At 41.8% G+C, this 19,428-nt stretch overlaps 1 protein-coding gene across 2 annotated transcripts; it reads left to right on the forward strand.

Moving 5' to 3' along the window:
- The first annotated feature begins 4,667 nt into the window (after positions 1–4,667).
- On the forward strand, positions 4,668–19,221 carry MRPL39 (mitochondrial ribosomal protein L39). Of its 2 annotated transcripts, none has more exons than XM_050914949.1 (10): positions 4,668–4,839; positions 8,783–8,989; positions 9,340–9,479; positions 9,967–10,066; positions 11,387–11,454; positions 12,765–12,877; positions 15,421–15,486; positions 16,724–16,877; positions 17,784–17,831; positions 19,085–19,221. In XM_050914949.1, exons 1-10 carry the CDS (start codon positions 4,800–4,802, stop codon positions 19,169–19,171), a joined length of 1,023 nt encoding a protein of 340 aa, XP_050770906.1. In that variant the 5' UTR covers positions 4,668–4,799; the 3' UTR covers positions 19,172–19,221. The 2 variants fall into 2 exon arrangements, with proteins under 2 accessions (XP_050770906.1, XP_050770905.1); XM_050914948.1 differs by lacking the exon at positions 4,668–4,839 and adding an exon at positions 8,164–8,215.
- Positions 19,222–19,428: the final 207 nt, after the last annotated feature.

Genomic DNA, 19,428 nt, shown 5'->3' on the forward strand with positions numbered 1-19,428 from the left:
TTAAAGAGCTCTGTGAAAAAAACATTTTGAAAAATAATTTGCAAAAATTCTGTGAAACACTGTAAGCCAAAACTCTGACTCTTCACTTTGGGAACATTTCATTTTTCTTAGCTATAGGATGATAAAAATGAATACAGAGAAATTAACCTGTATTAAGAAAATGCTCCTTTTGGTGATTTCTCCACTCAAAATAGGTTTTATTTTGCAGGGGGAAGAAAACCAAATCACTCCAGATTTATTTTTCTGCACCTTGCATGCTGATTTCTAGAATAAATTTGAGATATAATAATAAAAAAATCAGTACAACAAATTAGAACTCCTAAATTTGGTTACAAAGGTGTTGCTATGTAAATACTTGAACACATTACAGATAGGTAAGAAAGGAAGGTGATTATGATTCCTCTTCTCAAAAACACACGTAGAATAGGGGGGAAAGTAGTGCGCTACCAGAAGAGAACTGGCTGTTTAACTAACACTTAGAAGAGTAAGGTGTTAATTCTTATGTACTTACTCATCTGTCATGGCTTACACATACCAAACTAGAAGACAGGCATGGGAGAGCTAATGAATGTTCATCCTTGCACTGCCATTTAAAAAAAAAAAAAAGTTTAATGAAAGGCAATGCTTCCCTAGTATATCCCATTCAGGCACAAACCTGACATATCTCAAGTTTACTCATTGAATTTAAGTAGATCAAGTAGTATAACCCTAATTTCACGTAAGCAAGTACATATTTTTTATTCTGTTGATAAGCAGGTAGTATGGATGTGTGATGATCTGTGAGTAGCTCATCTCTTGTTTGCAGAGTGAAACGTCAGTGAAAGCATCAAAGATTACAGTTCTGCACTGCTTTTCCTTTTTCTTCCTGTGCTTTCCTAAGTTAATTGTTCTTTAAACTTTTTAGTGTCTCTTAGCTTATCTATAATAGCAGGTAGCCCAGCAAGGTTGCTGATAACTGTGCCTGGTTATGATGAGAGGAGCCAGGGCGAAGATTTAGAATCTGGAGCCACTGAGGGAGAAAGTAAAAGACATAGGAAAAAGTACTCCTGTGCATAGGCATACCTATATCTTTATTTATATGGAGAGTTGGAGGGCTGATTGTTATTGGAATTTACATTGTTTAGGTTTTGATCAAGAAGACTTCTCTGAATATTTTTCCACATTTAAAGAAGAAGAAACAGATTTTTTTCATAATTCTAAAAAGAGAAATGTTATGTTTGAGGTGGTCAGAGATGCCATTTGAGACTTGGTGCCATAGCCTGTGGGTTAAATCTCTGTATACATCTTTTTTCCAAGCACACTAAATTGTTGTCACATATGTTTGTTCTAGTAAGTGATGAAGACAGGAGCACATAGCTGTAGAGTGACTGTTCTGCTGTGATTCTGGGCATGGCAATGGGACAAGTTGATGGAAATCTATTTTATAAAACTGCTAAAACAGACTCCATTTAATTAACTGTGGTGGGTTGATTGTGGCTGGACGCCAGGTGCCCACCAAAGCCGCTCTATCACTCCCCTCCTCCGCTGGACAGAGGAGAGAAAATATAATGAAAGGCTTGTGGGTTGAGATAAGGACAGGGAGATCACTCACCAATTACTGTCACGGGCAAAACAGACTTGACTTGGGGAAAAAAATTAATTTAATTTATTACCAGTCAGATCAGAGTAGCGTAATGAGAAATAAAACTAAATCTTAAAACCAGCTTCCCCCCACCCCTCCCTTCTTCCCGGGCTCAACTTTACTCCCGAATTCTCTACCTCCTCCCCACCAGTGGTGCAGGGGGACGGGGAATGGGGGTTGTGGTCAGTTCATCACACGTTGTTTCTGCTGCTCCTTCCTCCTCAGGGAGAGGACTCCTCACACTCTTCCCCTGCTCCAGCATGAGGTCCCTCCCATGGGAGACAGTCCTTCACGAACTTCTCCAACATGAGTCCTTCCCACGGGCTGCAGTTCTTCACGAACCACTCCAGCATGGGTCCCTTCCATGGGGTGCAGTCCTTCAGGAACAGACTGCTCCAGCGTGGGTCCCCCGTGGGGTCACAAGTCCTGCCAGGAACCTGCTCCAGCGTGGGCTCCTCTCTCCACAGGTCCGCAGGTCCTGCCAGGAGTCTGCTCCAGTGCGGGCTTCCCACGGGGTCACAGCCTCCTTTGGGCATCCACCTGCTCCAGCATGGTGTCCTCCACAGGCTGCAGGGGAATCTCTGGTCCACCGTGGACCTCCATGGGCTGCAGGGGGACAGCCTGCCTCACCATGGTCTTCCCCAGGGGCTGCAGGGAATCTCTGCTCCGGTGCCTGGAGCACCTCCTCCCCCTCCTTCTTCACTGACCTTGGTGTCTGCAGAGTTGTTGCTCTCACATATTCTCACTCCTCTCTCTGCTGCTGTTGTTGTGCAGCAGTTTTTTTCCCCTTCTTAAATATGCTATCACAGAGGTGCTACCACCATCGCTGATGGGCTTGGCCTTGGCCAGCAGCAGGTCCGTCTTGGAGACGGCTGGCATTGACTCTGTCAGACATGGGGGAAACTTCTGGCATCTTCTCACGGAAGCCACCCCTGTAGCCCCCCCACTACCAAAACCTTGCCACGCAAACCCAATACATTAACTAGTTTAATCACCAAAAAACATATTTCATGCTCTGTGTCACAAATCTTTTTTCTGAAACTCATTGATCAATGTGCTATGTATTTTTCGTTGTGCCCATACTACCAGCCTGCAGTACATTGAATCTATCAGCTTGAAAGCCTTGCTCTTTAGTGTCAGCAGCCATGTGTAAGTGTGTGGAGAGGCTGATACCTACAATTTAAGGGATAATGTTTTTTCTTTTGCAATTTTAACTATCACCACACCTAGCTTTTTATAATATTGTCGGTATTGCTTTAACAGCTATCCACTCCCCTAGTTACAGTAGGCCTTGTCTCCTTTCTACTTCTGTGGCATCTTGTTATTTTGTTTCACTGATTCATGTTAATTGCTTTAACTCCTGTCTGGGAAAAAAATCTGATTTAGATCTGCTTGTTTTGTACTTTGAAACTGAAAACTGTGAGCAAGTATTATTTTGAGAAAAGAAGCAAAAAAAATTTCAGATATTCTTTTTTTCTACGAAGCTGTTGTTGATGGCTGTTTAAAGACAGAATATACCATAGATTAGTTGCCTTGCTATAATGAAATGGACTAGAGCGCTGTGATAGAACAATGTATCTCTATTAGACTGTTAAAACATTTAATATCTAATGCGTCAGCCAAACTTGAACCAGGAGAGCCACAAAATGTGAGGATAGAACAAGATAGCAGTAATATAAATTACTTGTTCTCAGTAGCTTTTTTCTATGAATCCCCCCCTCCATTTTCTGGAATGTCTTGTATAATTTTATCTTTGACTTGCAAAGTACATTATTAATGACATTTTTTTCAACTGAATTTGCAAGATTACTGCCACTGAGCAGACAGCTCAGTAGCAATCAAAGGTACATTTCTAAAAAAGATCCACCAAATTGGATGGCATTGTAGGATGCTTCCCAATTCAACCTAAGCAACAGCAGACAACGCGTTAGCCACGATACTGATGGTGGTAGATTCAGAATTATTTTGCCACAGTGTTTAAAATGCTTTGCTGCACCATGGTGGCATGAAGAATACGGCTTTTAGGGTGTAGTTACACACCATGTTGTCTTCCAAGGCAATTGATGCCTCTGGCCATGGATTACTGCTATCACTTCACTTGTGCACAGAAATTAGTATACAAAGCTGTACTTTAAGCCAGGTCACTGAAATAATGTGAATAAAACATAATGTTTCAGCAATACTGATCCTGCAATTTGTATCACTTCAGTGATCTTGTGTTCGGCGCCTTGTACAGCGCTGCTACAGTTGTCTACCTAGAGCATAAGCAGTGAGAAACAGCCGAGAATGGCAAAGGGAGGGGCAGGAATTTTTAAGCTGGTTTTGCTTTTGAAGCAATCTGTAAGTGAGCTCAGAGCTGGCTTTGGGACCATGAGGGTGAGAAACCGTCACGGTTTGTCACTTATGCTTTACTGTTGGGTCACACACTATGGCATAAGAGCAATTACAGGGTTCCTGTTGCCTCATAGGGCAACCTCTCATTTTCTGCCCATTATAAAATAACATCAACAGTTTTCCTGAAAGTCAAAGGGCTTTATTAAGACTGACACCTTGTAATTATTCTCAGACAGTTTTGTTACCCATCTCTTCTCCGTACCACAAACGTGCTCAGTGTTGTGACACGCTAAAAGCCGCTGGACTTCAGCCAAATCCTTCCTAGAGGACTTCTCACTTGGAAGGCTTTTGTCTGTTGGCATTGAGGGATCAATAGCTGGGGGATTGCAGCAGGCCTGTACGTCCCCCCAGGCTGCTGACAGGGCCATGTTTGGCAGCTGAGAGTAACCCCCAGCTGGCCCTCGGCTCAGTCCATGGGGTTCGAGTGGACCCAGGGGTTTTTACCCTCTCACAGAAGCCTCAAGTAAATATACTGTAGTAAACAGAGAAATTATATTACAGTTGTGAGCCAGCTGTGCCAGCATGAATCAAAAATAAGCTTGAAGACTGAACTTTTTAATTAACCCCAAATCTATGCTAATGTTGTTTCTCTTTTCTGCTTTTGTCCAGGGGCTGTAGAGATGCCAGCTGAACCCTGGGTGAAATTTCCAGCAGCTTTGGATGTCTTTTGATTTCCATGGGGGGGTAAAGCTTTGCAATGTCACTCTGTTGGCCGAGGATTACCAAAAGACAGAGGACTACGACCATGCTCCTCCTGTAGTCTTCAGCATGTTACAAGTCCCAGATGGCTTTTTATCTGCATCGTGCTTCCAGAGTGACACCAAACAAGTGGAAGGAGGACCAGATATTCTACCACCATTTTGCTGAAGATTAAGCTGAATAAAAAGTTACAAATACTTGTACAAAAGAAGATTTAGAGATTAGAAAGTGGCAATTTAAAACACAGAGAGAGACATATAAGAAATTGTGCAGTATCAAATAGGATTTTACTCCGGTCGTTCAAGACTTCCTCAGAGTGACAGAATAGGGTTTGTTTCTCTCTTTCATTCTCTGAACATTTTTAATTTATCTCCACATAGAGTAAAAATGGTTTTTTATACCCTACATTGTGAACTTTGTTTTGTTTGGGTTTTTTTTACTGTTTAAACCAAAACGATTATGTGATATGATCATTGACCACATATGATTCCTTAAGCCATAGAATAAAAAGTTAATAGAAGAAATGGTGTGGTTGAGCTATAGTGACATAAATAATAATAGCATCTTTGTGTTTTCTCAGGACTTTTCACCTCAAGGCTATAAACTGTTTTACACATGCAAGTATGTAGGCTACAGTAAGCCTGGTTGTCATGGTTTAACCCCAGCCAGCAGCTAAGCACCACGCAGCCGCTCACTCACTCCCCTCCACCCAGTGGGATGAGGGAGAGAATCGGAAAAAAAAGTAAAACTCATGGGTTGAGATAAAGACAGTTTAATAGGACAGAAAAAGAAGGGAAAATAATAATAATAATAATAATAATAATAATAGAAGAATATACAAAACAAGTGATGCACAATACAATTGCTCACCACACACTGACCAGTGCCTAGCCAACACCCAAGCTGCAGTGTCCCCCGGCCAACTTCCCCAGTTTATATACTGGGCATGACGTCACATGGTATGGAATATCCCTTTGGCTCATTTGGATCAGCTGTCCTGGCTGTGTCCCCTCCCAGCTTCTTGTGCACTCCCAACCTCTGCTGGCAGGGCAGTATGAGAAGCTGAGAAGTCCTTGACTTAGTATAAACACTGCTTAGCAACAACGAAAGCATCAGTGTGTTATCAACATTATTTTCCTGCTAAATCCAAAACACAGGACTGTACCAGCTACTAGGAAGAAAACTGACTTTATTCCAGCCGAAACCAGGACACTGGTGCACTAAAAAATAACTTGTATTTAACTTGTTTTAAAAAATGAGGAAGCAGGATGATTGACTTGCTGAAATGCTTAATCTATCAAATAATGTAATGAAGGGCATGAATAGCTACTGTACTCACACACCTGGTTTTCTGGATGAGAGCCCAGGTAAGCAGGGAAGCCAGTGGCAGTTACCGAACCAAGAGGAGCCAGCTGTCCTGCTGCTCTACAGACATGTTTCCACAGTGGAAAATTCTCTGTCTGTTACCGGCCCTTGCCAGTATTAACACATTTATTTTTTTGATGCTGAGTTTAATTACATCCTTAAGCTCTTAATGGCACTAATTCAGTGTAACTGTTTGACATTGGCATTCTTAATGGCTGTTGTTACATCTTTGCCAACTGGGGATCAGGATGAAGACCACCATCAGCTAAATTGTAAAGCATCGAAACAAACTCTTGAGTTATTTCACAAATTTTAATAAATTTTAGTGCAAACCATGGTTTTCCTACATGGGCAGTAGCTAGTTTCTGCTTGGCTTCAATCTTTTTGGGAGGAAGGGTGGTAGGGAGGTGTGGTGGGTTGACCCTGGTTAGATGCCAGGTGCCCACCAAGCTGCTCTATCGCTCCCCTCCTCCGCTGGACAAGGGGAGAAAAATATGATTGAAAGGCTCATGGATCGGATAAGGACAGGGAGATCACTCACCAGTTACCATGACGGGGAAAACAGACTCAACTCGGGGAAATTAGTTTAAGTTATTACCAATCAAATCAGAGTAGCGTAATGAGAAATAAAACTAAATCTTAAAAACAGCTTCCCCCCACCCCTCCCTTCTTCCCTGGGCTCAACTTTACTCCCGAATTCTCTAACTCCTCCTCACCAGTGGTGCAGGGGATGGGGAATGGGGGTTGTGGTCAGTTCATCACACGCTGTTTCTGCTGCTCCTTCCTCCTCAGGGAGAGGACTCCTCACACTCTTCCCCTGCTCCAGTGTGGGGTCCCTCCCACGGGAGACAGTCCTCCATGAACTTCTCCAACGAGAGTCCTTCCCATGGCTGCAGTTCTTCACGAACTACTCCAGCATGGATCCCTTCCACGGGGTGCAGTCCTTCAGGAACAGACTGCTCCAGCGTGGGTCCCCCGTGGGGTCACAAGTCCTGCCAGGAGCCTGCTCCAGCGCGGGCTTCCCATGGGTCACACCTCCTTCGGACACATCCACCTGCTTCGGCATGGGGTCCTCCACAGGCTGCAGTGAGCATATCTGCTCTGCTATGGCCTTTCATGGGCTGCAGGGGGACAGCCTGCCTCACCATGGTCTTCACCAGGGGCTGCAGGGGAATCTCTGCTCTGGCGCTTGGAGCACCTCCTCCCCCTCCTTCTTCACTGACCTTGGTGTCCGCAGGGCTGTTTCTCTCACATCTTCTCACTCCTCTCTCCTGGCTGCTGTTGCACAGTAACTTTTTCCCCTTCTTAAATATGCTATCACAGAGGTGCTACCACCGTCGCTGATGGGCTCGGCCTTGGCCAGCGGCAGGCCCGTCTTGGAGCCGGCTGGCATTGGCTCTGTTGGACATGAGGGAACTTTCTAGCAGCTTCTCACAGAAGCCACCCCTGTAGCCCCCCCGCTACCAAAACCTTGCCACGCAAACCCAAATACAGGAGGCCAGTGACGATGGAGTTACACGGAAACTTGGCGGCTTGTGTGTGGTGTGGCCCGGCCCGCGGCTCTGCCACAGCAGGGAGCTGGGCAGGAAAGACCCTTTCCACCAGCCGCCAGGCTGTTACTGTTACTTCTGTAACCCCAGTAGTGCATGTTTGTGATCCTCACTACGAGACGGCTGAATACACCTTAAGGCCACCGAAAAGATGCCGGTTTCAGGGATGACGTTACTGCCCAGGGTAATGAGGCCTGTTGAGGCAAAGGGAGGGCAGGGGGCAACGCATTACACCCACAGCGTAGTGCAACTAATATACACATAACGGGGCCTCTGAAGAGAGAGCTAAAAGCCGAGGCCGAGGAGGGGCAGCTCCCCGCTGCGCCGCGGGCAGCCGCCCGCCCTTCCTCCCGCCCCGAGCCGCCGCCGCCGCCGCCCCGCAGGCCCCGCGCGGCGCCTCGAGCCCCGGCGCCCGCCCCCCCGGCGCCCCCTGGCGGCCGCGGGCACAACACCGGGCGGAACCGCGCTGCCGCCGCCGCTGTTTCCGGCGGAGCCGGGGGAGGCGGCACCGGGGCGGCGGGACTCGGCCGGAGCATGGCGGCGCGCTGGGCGGCCCGCTGTCTGCGGGGCGGGCGGGAGGGGCGCCGTGAGTGGCGGCGGGCCGGGCGCGGGCGCAGCGGGGCGCCGAGTGTGCGCCGGGCCGGGCCGGGCAGGGCCGGCTTCGGGCTCGTCCTGCGGCGGTGCTTTGAGGGACCCGGCCTGGGGCGGCCGGGCCTGGCCGTGCGGGGCGGCCAGGGTCCCCGGCCCGCCGGGCTGAGGAGGCCGCTGTGGGCGCGGGCCGGGGCGCGGCGGCCGTGGGCGGGAGGCGCTGCCGACCGCTTTCCCCGCGCAGGGACGAGGCGCGGGTGCGGTGGCGCGGAGCGGGCGCGGTCCGCGGGGGCAGTTGGCCTGTCTGAGGGAAGGGCCTTTGCAGGCAGAGAACGTCGTTACGCTTTCGTTGCTTCCGAGTTCTCAGTTGTGACTTCCTGCAGGCGTTGCAGGGACCAAGAATGGACGGGCAGTAAGAGCTGCTGAAGTGCTCGCCTTATGCATATTGAGCCAGACACATGGATTAGCAGTGCAGTGGCATGTCTTCCTTTCTTTAGCAACCAACATCTTATAAAGAGGCTTTGAAAACTCTTTCTTGCTTATTTTACCTCATTCCTTTTATCAGGGTTCATCTCCACACCAACTGTTTCTCGACTGACTTCAGATGAAGTGATTCAGATGCGTAATGAGCTCTTCACCAAAGAGAAAGAGAGACAGTTGTCTCTCTATCCAAGAATTGAGAAAATCGAAGTAAAATACACTGGGAAATCACACCCTGGCAGTGTGTTTGTAATGAACAAAGCTTTGTCTACTCCGTACAATTGTGCCATGCGTAAGTGGATGGACTCTTAAGCTAACGTTGTGCCACTGATGATGAAAATTGTGCTGCCAATTGAAGTACTTGTCATCTCAATTTGAAATGTTAATATTATTGACATTTTAATGACCAAGATAACAGTGATGCATTCAGAATATTTGTGTTTAGTAAGTTTAAAATACATTTGTACTAAAATACATCAGCAGAAACTGAGCTAATTTTTGGAGGCTCTGTTAACAACTCATCCTTCCAAGTCATTTACAAAAGTGAAACTTGCAGTTTGTTATTACAAATGCAGAGGTCTAAACTGCTGACTCTGAGGAATATGGTTAATAACTCTGTAATACTTTTTAAACTTTCTTTAGACTTAAGTGAATGGCACTGCAAGAAATCCGTTCTAGCTCTTGTGGATGGTGAAGTCTGGGATATGTACAGACCCTTGACCAAATCATGTGAAATTCAGTTCCTTACTTTCAAAGATGAGGATCCAGAGGAAGTAAACAAGGTAAGTCTGTATCTTATCCTATTGTAGATGACCCTGATTATGGCCACTTGATTCTGTATGCCCCTTTCAGTTCCATGTCTGTCTGCTTTCTTGAACTTTGTTGTTGTGAAAGTTCAGATGTTTTTAATAGTTGGGTGGCACACCATGGTTATCATTGGCTGGACCGGGGTGTGGGCTAGGTGATGTGCAGGCATCCCTTTCAACCTATATTGTTATATTATTCTATGATTTCAGATTTAAATATCTCCAGGGAAACATCTGGCTTGCATTTTAAGTGCAGTTTTGATTTTTTTTGATTGATTCTATATGGAGAATCATATCCAAATAGAAGTTTAAATACTGAAGAAAGTAATGCTTGGGTTGACAGCTAGGTTTGTGGGTCATTCAGTTAAATGTTGGTATTCTTTTGGAATAAATAGCTGATGTTCATCTGGTGTGGGTTCTAGCTGCTAGGTAATAAATCTGTGTTTTGAAATTCTCTTTATAGGCCTATTGGCGTTCCTGTGCCATGATCATGGCAAGTGTGTTAAAGCGGGCATTCAAAGATGAGTACTCAGTGAATCTGATTAAAGCTCCAGAAGTGCCAGGTGATATAAGTGTTTTATATTGATTGTCTTCTCTTTTGCTGTTTCTTAAGTGAGTGTCTAATAGTGTTACCAAAAAACTCAGAGGCTCCTTTTCGAATGATTGAAGGCACTTAGCATTGATATGTGTATGACATGCTGTTGTTGAAGCCTTTAATTTATAGTAATCACACTGAAAACAATTTTGTTATCGAAGTACAGAAAATTGGTCTGTGTGGCCGCTGGGTTTCAGACCACTTAGGATTTCATAGGTTAAGTTAGTAACTTAAGGACATAACCTTTTTATTGTGAAGTTACATGAGTAAGGTATTTAGAAGATGTGATGTGTTTCTGTGAAATTTGCTCTAATAACCATAACCTTCTGAGCACTTGAGTTACTAAAAATTACAATGTATACATCAAGTTGGAAGATTATTGAAGTACAAACAGGGTTAGTAACAAGTTCTGCTCATCTGTGACCTGATTTACAAAGGTGAGAAAATGCACAAGAGAGGAGGTTATTTAAATAACAAAGCTTGCGTGATTATGCATTTGATATATAAGAAGGTTGGTTGCTGGTTGTGTGAAGTCCTCCTACAACTGATTCCCTTTTTAGCAATTTCAGCATTTTTCTTGATTGGTAAGTGTAGAGTGGGTATTTTGGTTCTGCCAGGATTTGGAATAATCTTGCATATACTAAGCTATATCGTTATACTGTATGTATAGAAATAATGTGAGCTTACTGGGTTCATAAGCTTGGATTTCTAAGAAGGCAATAACTGAATAAATATACACAAAGAGTGTTCTAATGACTATCACAGAAATTTGTGTTGCCTTTATCAGAAATTTGTGGCATGCTTGTGTCATGGATAAACATTTTACTTCAGCTCTAATATTGTCTGATTTCTCTATGCAATAAATTCTTCTTTACAATTTAATAGTGCAAATTTACTTTTAGTGTATGATGCATACAAAGGAAAAAATGTGAAATGTTTTCAAAGTGGTGTGTGTTGTTTTTTTTTTTTTTTTCCTTTCAAAGTTAGATGCAGTTTTGGGAAGCAGTATAATTTTTTTTCTCTCTTTAGTGGGGTTGTATTGTGCTGACATTACCTTAAAACTCATTTCAAATGACTTTCTCATTCAGTGAAACGAAATGAAAATGATACAGGTTTAATCTGCCATTTAACTGTATAATCACGGCTGAAAATTTGTATTTTCTGATGGATTTCTTGAGATCATTCTGGTTTTCTTCTCATTCATTTTGATATAGGAATATATTATGACACTGAAATACATATTTTGTTACAAACATGAGTATTTTTCTCTTTGGCATTGGAATTGCAGTGATCTCTGGAGCTTTCTGTTATGATGTAATTTTGGACAATAGACTGAATGACTGGAAACCAACAAATGTAAGCACAATAACTTCTTGCCCAAAAAGTTACATAGCTTGAATGCTTGTCCGATGGTTCTTTTTTAATGAGGGAGACAGGGCAGTGAGTTTTTTCTTTTTGTTGGGTACACTAGTATTTTTTTTAGGTCAGGAGTACTCTTTGGAAACTAATCTCCGCATTTACCACATACTGGCTCTCATTGCAGAGTGCTCTCAGAGCACACAGACTGGGTTCCTTTCAGATGAAATTAAACCTTGAGCTGTCCTCCAGATGCTTACAGGTTTTAGGTCTGTGGGGCTAGAATAAGTTCTAGTCTGAAATACAATTCCAGAAACAGTTGATGTGGCTCTTCGGACCTCGGTGCCATCTTTGTTACTGTACAGATCTGCTCCTACTCAGCTGCTCTTGCCTAGTAATGTAGATGCAACTGTAGTCTTTCTGTGAGTAGAGCCCTCTGAAAATGAAAATGTGTGTAATATGCATATTTTCTCCTAGTGGTTTACAGCATAATCAGTTTATTGTTGTAAAAGAACTATGAGCACATTCAGCTGAAGCTCTCCTTAATAGCTTGCTTATATTTCATGCTCTTCAGTAAATCTAATAATCTAAAACCTCTAAGTCTCATAACCATTTGGTAGCTGGTGTGATCATGAATGTTTTACTCATATGGTGCCTATTCTTGTTCTCATGCCCCAGTATCAGCAGAGGTGTGTATGGCTAACAAAGCAATATTAGTACAATGCAGAATTTTTCAATATGATCTTGTAGTTGAAGTAACTTAGTTTGAAATATTTTCTACATGACATTATAAATGTAATTTCTCCTAATAACAATTTCTTATTTATCAATAAATCTGAGTATGCAGAGCTTTGGATTCTGGACCAAGGTGATCAATTTCTATTTATTAATTATTCAGTACTTTTTTTTCCCCTTTGATTCCATCACAATAGAGGTCATTTATAAGTGGAGTCATGACTCTGGGAAACAAGATACACAGACGAATATTTAACAGTAGCAAGACTGTATGTGTATATATTGTGTTGGGAAAACCTGAGAAGTTTAACTCCAATTAATATATATTGTTTCTGATGGAAAAATGCCTATTGATTTGACTGGGCATTGAATAGTCCATTTAAACAGTGATGATCTGTAGCAGTCTGTTGCTGATAAATAGTAAGAGTTACAGTCCTACAGCAATATTCTTATATTTAGGGTTTATGGTAGATGATCCTTGTTTTGACTAATATTTAGTGTTTCCTATGCTTTGTCTGTTCACTACAACTGTGAAACAGTGGTGACAGTTTTACATGTATTAACTGGTTTTTTAGGACAACTTCCGTTCTCTTACAAGGGATGCTGGAAAGCTAATTCGTAAAGACCTGCCATTTGAAACACTGCATGTTGAAGCAAAAGTAGCACGTGAAATGTTTCAGCATAACAGGTAACTGTCTGAAGTTCATTTAAATCTCTGCTTGGTCTTGTAAATCTAAAAAAAGATGTGACAGGTGAAGTAAGAAGGTACTTCTCCCACTACTCTGAATGAACGTGCCTCCATTCTCTTTGTCACACTACCTTATTTCATTTTTAATGTTCTCTCCAGAGGCCAACACCAGGCACCTTTACTGGATGTAGTTTTGTGACAAACGGAAAGACTGTAGACTTCTTAGTTTAATAGTGAGCTTCAAGATGTCACTACTTTAAAATTGAAGCTCTGGTGGTTAGACTTGGCGTGCTAGTTACTCTCAGCCTTTGCTGAAAGACTTTCATATTCAAAGAAATGTAGATTTTTCATATCTTGGTATCTTCAAATGAAGATTTGATGAAATGCAGCTTTTGAGCTCTGCAGGGGAAAAATGGGTAAAATACTCTGGCCTGTGCTATAAAAGAAGGCTTGTTCAAAACACTCCAGTCGTCTTCGCTGAAAAAACACTTAAGCAATGTTTTGGGAAAAAAATTCTCTGATCCACAGCTTTTTGGTGGTTGGAGAGAGGTGGGGGGAAATGATAAATAATTTATCATCTTGTGAACCAAAATAAAATTATGCTAAAGTTAAAGTTACAAAAATAACTAGGTTTTTAGCTTAATAATGAAGATGATATTAATGTGACATACAGACTAGGATCTCTTCGCTATGTTGGCTGGCAAGCATTGACAGCAGGTGGGAGCTGACTTTTGATAATAGCTTTAGACGTTGTATGTGTATTTGTGTGTGTGTAGAAAGAACAGAGAACACTTTGCTGTCTTGCAGATGAGCAGCTGTTGAAGACCACACATTGCATAAAATCAGTTTAGGTGATCTGATAGTGTCTTCTAGTCTTACATGTGACTTGAAAAACTCTTATTTTTATTAGAAGTAGTAGGTTCATTTTATCTTTCTGAATAAAACTCTGCTGAGAGAGCATGGCCCTCCTATAACATATACATAGAATAGAATAGACTAGAATAGACTATTTCAGTAGGAAGACACCTACAACGATCATCTAGTCCAACTGCCTGACCAATTCAGGGCTGATCAAAAGTTAGAACATGTTATTAAGGGCATTGTCCAAATGCCTCTTAAACACTGACAGGCTTGGGGCATCGACCACCTCTCTAGGAAGCCTCTTCCAGTGTTTGACCACCCTCTCAGTAAAGAAATGCTTCCTAATGTCCAGTCTAAACCTCCCCTGGCGCAGCTTTGAACCATTCCCACACATCCTATCACTGGATACCAGGGAGAAGAGATCAGCACCTCCCTCTCCACTTCCCCTCCTCAGGAAGCTGTAGAGAGCAATGAGGTCGCCCCTCAGCCTCCTTTTCTCCAAACTAGGCAAGCCCAAAGTCCTTAGCCGCTCCTCATAAGGCATTCCTTCCAGTCTTTTCACCAGCTTTGTTGCCCTCCTTTGGATGCATTCAAGCACCTTCACGTCCTTCTTAAATTATGGGGCCCAGAACTGCACACAGTACTCCAGGTGATGCTGCACCAACGCTGAATACAGCGGGATAATCACCTCTTTTGACCGGCTGGTTATGCTGTGTTTGATGCACCGCAGGATGTGGTTTGCCCTCGTGGCTGCCAGGGCACACCGCTGACTCATATTGAGCCTGCTGTCTACCAGCACCCCCAGATCCTTTTCTGCAGGGCTGCTCTCCAGCCACTCCTCTCCCAGTTTATACTCATGCCCGGCATTACTCCGTCCTAGGTGCAGAATCCGGCATTTGGACATGTTAAATTTCATCCCATTGATGATTGCCCAATGCTCCAATCTATCTAGATCCCTCTGCAAGGCCTCTTGTCCCTCAGGAGACACAACAGCACCTCCCAGTTTGGTATCATCGGCAAACTTGCTAATGGTGCATTCAACTCCTGCATCCAGATCGTTGATAAATGTATTGAACAGAACTGGCCCTAGAATTGAACCCTGAGGAACATGGCTGGTGACCAGTTGCCAGCCAGATGTAGGCCCATTCACTACAACCCTTTGAGCTCTGCCCTTCAGCCAGTTGTTCACCCAGTGCACCGTGAACCCACTCATCCCACAGTTGGACAACTTGTCCATAAGGATGCTGTGAGGGACAGTATCAAAAGCCTTACTAAAATCCAGAAAAACTACATCCACCACCTTCTCTTCATCCACTAGGCGAGTGACCTTATCACAGAAGGATGTGAAATTAGTTAAACAGGACTTTCCCTTTGTGAACCCATGTTGCCTGTGCCTGATGATTGCATTATTTTTTAAATGCCTTTCAATAGTACTCAGTATAATCTTCTCCATAATTTTTCCAGGAACTGAGGTTAGACTAACCAGTCTGTATGATAATGCTTTATGAAACACATCAATATGTGTTGTCATATGAAATTAAGAATTCAAACCTGTTTCAAAGCTCACATAAATACGAGCATGATTTTTAAGAATGCTGCTGAAATCGATCTCTTAAGTATTCTTATAAGAACTAGGTGTTAAAGGTGAGGATTTTTTTAATCTTTTTTTTTATCTTGTTCAGATACAAAATGGAGATGATAGAACAAAAAGCTTCGCAGAATATGGAAGGAATTGTAACATTACATAGGTGAGCAAAACTGAACTCTCATTCTGTAATGATTAACTGAAAGATTTGATTGTATTGCAAGTTCTCTGCAAGTGAGAAGAGTAAGTTACTTGTGATGGTTTTCAATTTAGAAATCAATTGTATTCATTGCTGTCTGTAGTCTGTCTTAAGTTGTTGTTTGGGTGGTTTGTTTTGGTTTTTTTTTTTTTTTATACAACCATTTTTTTGTGATACTTAACACTTGGTGGATCTCACTACATTTCTATTTCTTGTTATGTTAAAGGTGGTAAATGCCAGAGAAGTCTTACTGCTTTGAATGCTTTTACGTAAAATCTAAATAAATCTCTAGAGCTTGACAGGTTAAATAAAATACAAACCAAATACTTGTTTGAAAACAAGAGTTAGCATTGTATAGTGGATTTTTCTTCCAAAGTTGTGAAGATCTTCCTAACTGGCAAGCTACTGCCTTGTAGTGGTGGAGATGAGAATGGAGCTGGCTCCTGGGATACAGTGTAAGATACAAAGTTCTTAGGCTGGAGGCAGGAAGCTTGTATTGTATCTCAGGCATATAAAAGAATTTGTGACTAGCTTAGGCTAGTGTAGGATATTCAGTTTTCTAGATATCTAAATTGTTCTGCATTTGATTTTGGAGTCCACATCTCTCTAAAGGAACAGATGTCTTCGCAGTGATGGTTGAAATTTTAGAATGATATTGTGTCTGTTCTCACCTTCCTCCAACTCTCTAGTTTGCTTAATAAGAGGGAAAATGGGCTTACCTATTGATTTCTGGGAGAGGTTTGTTCCGAGTATTCTTTTGCTGTACATCTTTTTGTCTCTCACTTTTCTTAATTGATTTGCAGTTTTCCAAGACTTGAAAGGTAAATACCTGTGCAGCTTATAAACACTGTACTGTGGAAAATATGTGATCTTGGAGACAAATTTTTTTCTGGTGAATGGCAGAGTTATCCTACTTTTAAAGCCAACGTGGCTTCAAAGATTTGTTAAACCTAGGATCCTCTTTCTAGACTTGAGGTTTAAATTTCGTAAGTTCATTTTAGGAAATTATGTGACCTGTACTTTTGCTTCAGGAAACCTAGAAATGCTGAACTGGGGATTTGTTTAGATTTGGTTTGGAATTTGTGTGGATTTTCTTTCATCTGTTCTGTAGATAGGAATTTGCTAATCAAAAATAAAAAACAAATAGGCTTGTACTTCTCTCCGAATATATTTGACATAGGGTTTTTTTTGCTCCCATCAGGTTTGGTGACTTTGTAGATGTTAGTGAAGGCCCTCATATTCCAAGGACAAGTTTCTGTTTCCAGTATGAGATAACGGCAGCCCATAATCTGCAGACTAACCAATCTGAATTGATAAGGAGGTTCCAGGGTGTGTCCCTGCCAATCCATTTGAAGGTAACTAATCCATTTTGTACAGATTTTCCTTCTTTAAGTTAGGCCATTTGGCTTACTCTCCAGTCTTTATTATATGCTGTGCTGATAACCAAACATAATTCAAAGGTGAGAACAGTAGCAGAAAGGGAAGGCCCATGATGACTACATTGGATATTTGGGGTTTGTTTTCCTGGAACTATTGTGGATGTGAAATCAGAACTAGAAAAGTTTGCATCAGAGGGCCCTTGATGTTATTTTTCAGTACTGAAAGTGTTGTTTCGGTTGTGCAATTTCTGCATGGATATTTCATTCACCTTGCCTTAGTTGTGCATGCTGATCTTCTGAAATTGAGGCTGCTGACAGTGTTTATTCAGATTCAGGAAAGAGCAGAACTTTGAATTTGTACTCATGATAAAGGATACTATTTCAAAGTCTTTCATGACACCAAAGTAAAACTCCACAACAATAACAAAAAAAGTCCTGGCACTAATCAGCCTTAAACAAAGGCTTTGCAGAGGCAGGAGTCTTTCTTCCCATTCCTGTTGACTTACATGATTTTGGCCTGTGGTCTAGCACATGTGCTGTTGTCTCAGTTGGGGAAGTTTTCAAGGGACAAGTGGGCACTGGGTTCATCACCTCATCTCTGTGTTCCCTTCCTCATCATAAGATTTTAATTTCCATTTTTGCCCATTACACCCCCACGATGATTCCACACAATGAATCGATATGATGAGCAGACATTTATTCAAGTCCCCCAAAGGAATATGGGCAAATTGGACACAGAAATCATAAGCTGTAATCTCTCGGAATTAGGGATTGTTACGGTTTTGTGCCAGCATTTCTGTACATTTGTCAGAATCTATTTTATGATAAGATTTTTTCTTTTTTTTTACCTCCACTAACATCATTTAATGACATTTAATACAGGCTCACCACACTGTGTGGCACAAACTGCTGGAAAGATCGAAGAGGCTGGTAAGTCTCATTAGTGGTGAAGTACAGCTTACCAGATATAAAGATATGCTGTGATAGAGTAGAATTTGAATGATTAGAGATGGGTAATATATTCAAGAACATATCTTTAGGAATGGAAATGTTCACAGGTGAAGAAAAATCGAATGCACAGGAAATCTAACTGCTGTGTAGTAGAGGATGTGCTGATACTGTTTCTGAAGTCTGGTTGTTAAAATGCATTGTACCATTTAAAAAAAACATACACTATTCAATTGCTATAATTTATACTATTAAAAAAAACTGGAGCAAATTATATCAGACTTGCCATGTATGGCTCTGAAGCTGTCTGCTTCTGAGAATCCCACATGCTTTTTATAATAATCTCTTTAAGCTGTTGTTAATTATCACTTTAGACTATATTAGTATTTTTCAGATTCATCTCTAGAATTAATATAGGTATCACGTGTGTAAGATTTAAAATTATTTTTTCCTGTTTTAATTGTGAACATGAAATAAGAAAACTAAAAATTGGAATAATGTATTTACACTTACCTAGATTTTAGGTAATAAGTTTTCTGCCACAGGTTTGAGAGAACACCTGCAAACATGTTTCTTACAAGTAAATGCAGGGATAAAATCTCATACCACTGGGTAAACCTAGGTGGAACTTACTGGAGATAAAAGGGAATGCTATTTCAGTAAACTGCATAAATACACTAGTTTGAGTATTTTTTCCCTGTTTAAAACCTACATGGAAAATAAGAGTTTCTTGCAAACATTCTTCTGTTAAACAACCAGTGTTTCAAAGTTGAAATGTACTTATCCAAGAGAAGCTTTACAATGCATGAGTAAATGCAAAAGGCAAGTTTATAAGATAAATGGAACTATAAAATATTATAAGCCGCATATAACGGGAGACTCACTATCAAGGCATGCTTAAATGTGGGAAATCTTCATATGAATTGAACAGCAGATGTTTTGGAGCCTTCAGATCAAATATTGTACTTATTTGTGTGGCAAGAGAGAGAAGAAAAGTGCTGTATGTCTACTGAAACTTGTTAGCCAAGGGTGTGTTCCCACAGCCTACCCCATGATACTTTTCTGTGAAATTAGTTTGAAGATGCTTGTCATTCAGGTGGTTTAATTTTGAAGACAATAATTGTCTTTGTAGGCTGTCCTTTCTTGTTACAGTGACAGTATGAGGGGAGGATTTCCAGGATCAAGGAGAATTAAATAATTTTTTAAAATATAACAAAATTGATATGTTTCTGCAGGTCACTGAAGAAAAATATTTGGAAGGAGCAGCAGAACATCATGAGGCAAAAGATGGAACTGAAGAAGGAAAAACTGTATCAATTTAAATTAACTTTAACCTCTAAATGTACATAATAAAATGTGTATTTTTACATGACTTAGTTGTTCTGCATATAAAAATGTCTTGGGCAATTAATGGGGGGGAAGGTAATGTTTCATTTGCAATAACTCATATTGCAAGTTACCCTTGTCCTTATCTCGACAACAATTGTATGTGTCCGTATGCAGTCCTCTGTGGTTAGTGCAGTTTGGCCTACAGACTGTAGTTGAACTGGCAGCTGGAAAGGCCATCCCCTTTATCTTG

The sequence above is a fragment of the Gymnogyps californianus genome, chromosome 1 (genome assembly GCF_018139145.2).
Source record: "Gymnogyps californianus isolate 813 chromosome 1, ASM1813914v2, whole genome shotgun sequence".
In the NCBI taxonomy this organism is placed as follows: Eukaryota; Metazoa; Chordata; class Aves; order Accipitriformes; family Cathartidae; genus Gymnogyps; species Gymnogyps californianus.

Coding starts and splice junctions, on each gene's coding strand:
- MRPL39 (XM_050914948.1), top strand. CDS start 8,164: ATGGCGGCGCGCTGGGCGGCCCGCTGTCTGCGGGGCGGGCGGGAGGGG. Junction 8,990..9,339: donor TCCGTACAATTGTGCCATGC/GTAAGTGGATGG, acceptor AACTTTCTTTAG/ACTTAAGTGAATGGCACTGC. Junction 15,487..16,723: donor GGAATTGTAACATTACATAG/GTGAGCAAAACT, acceptor TGCTCCCATCAG/GTTTGGTGACTTTGTAGATG.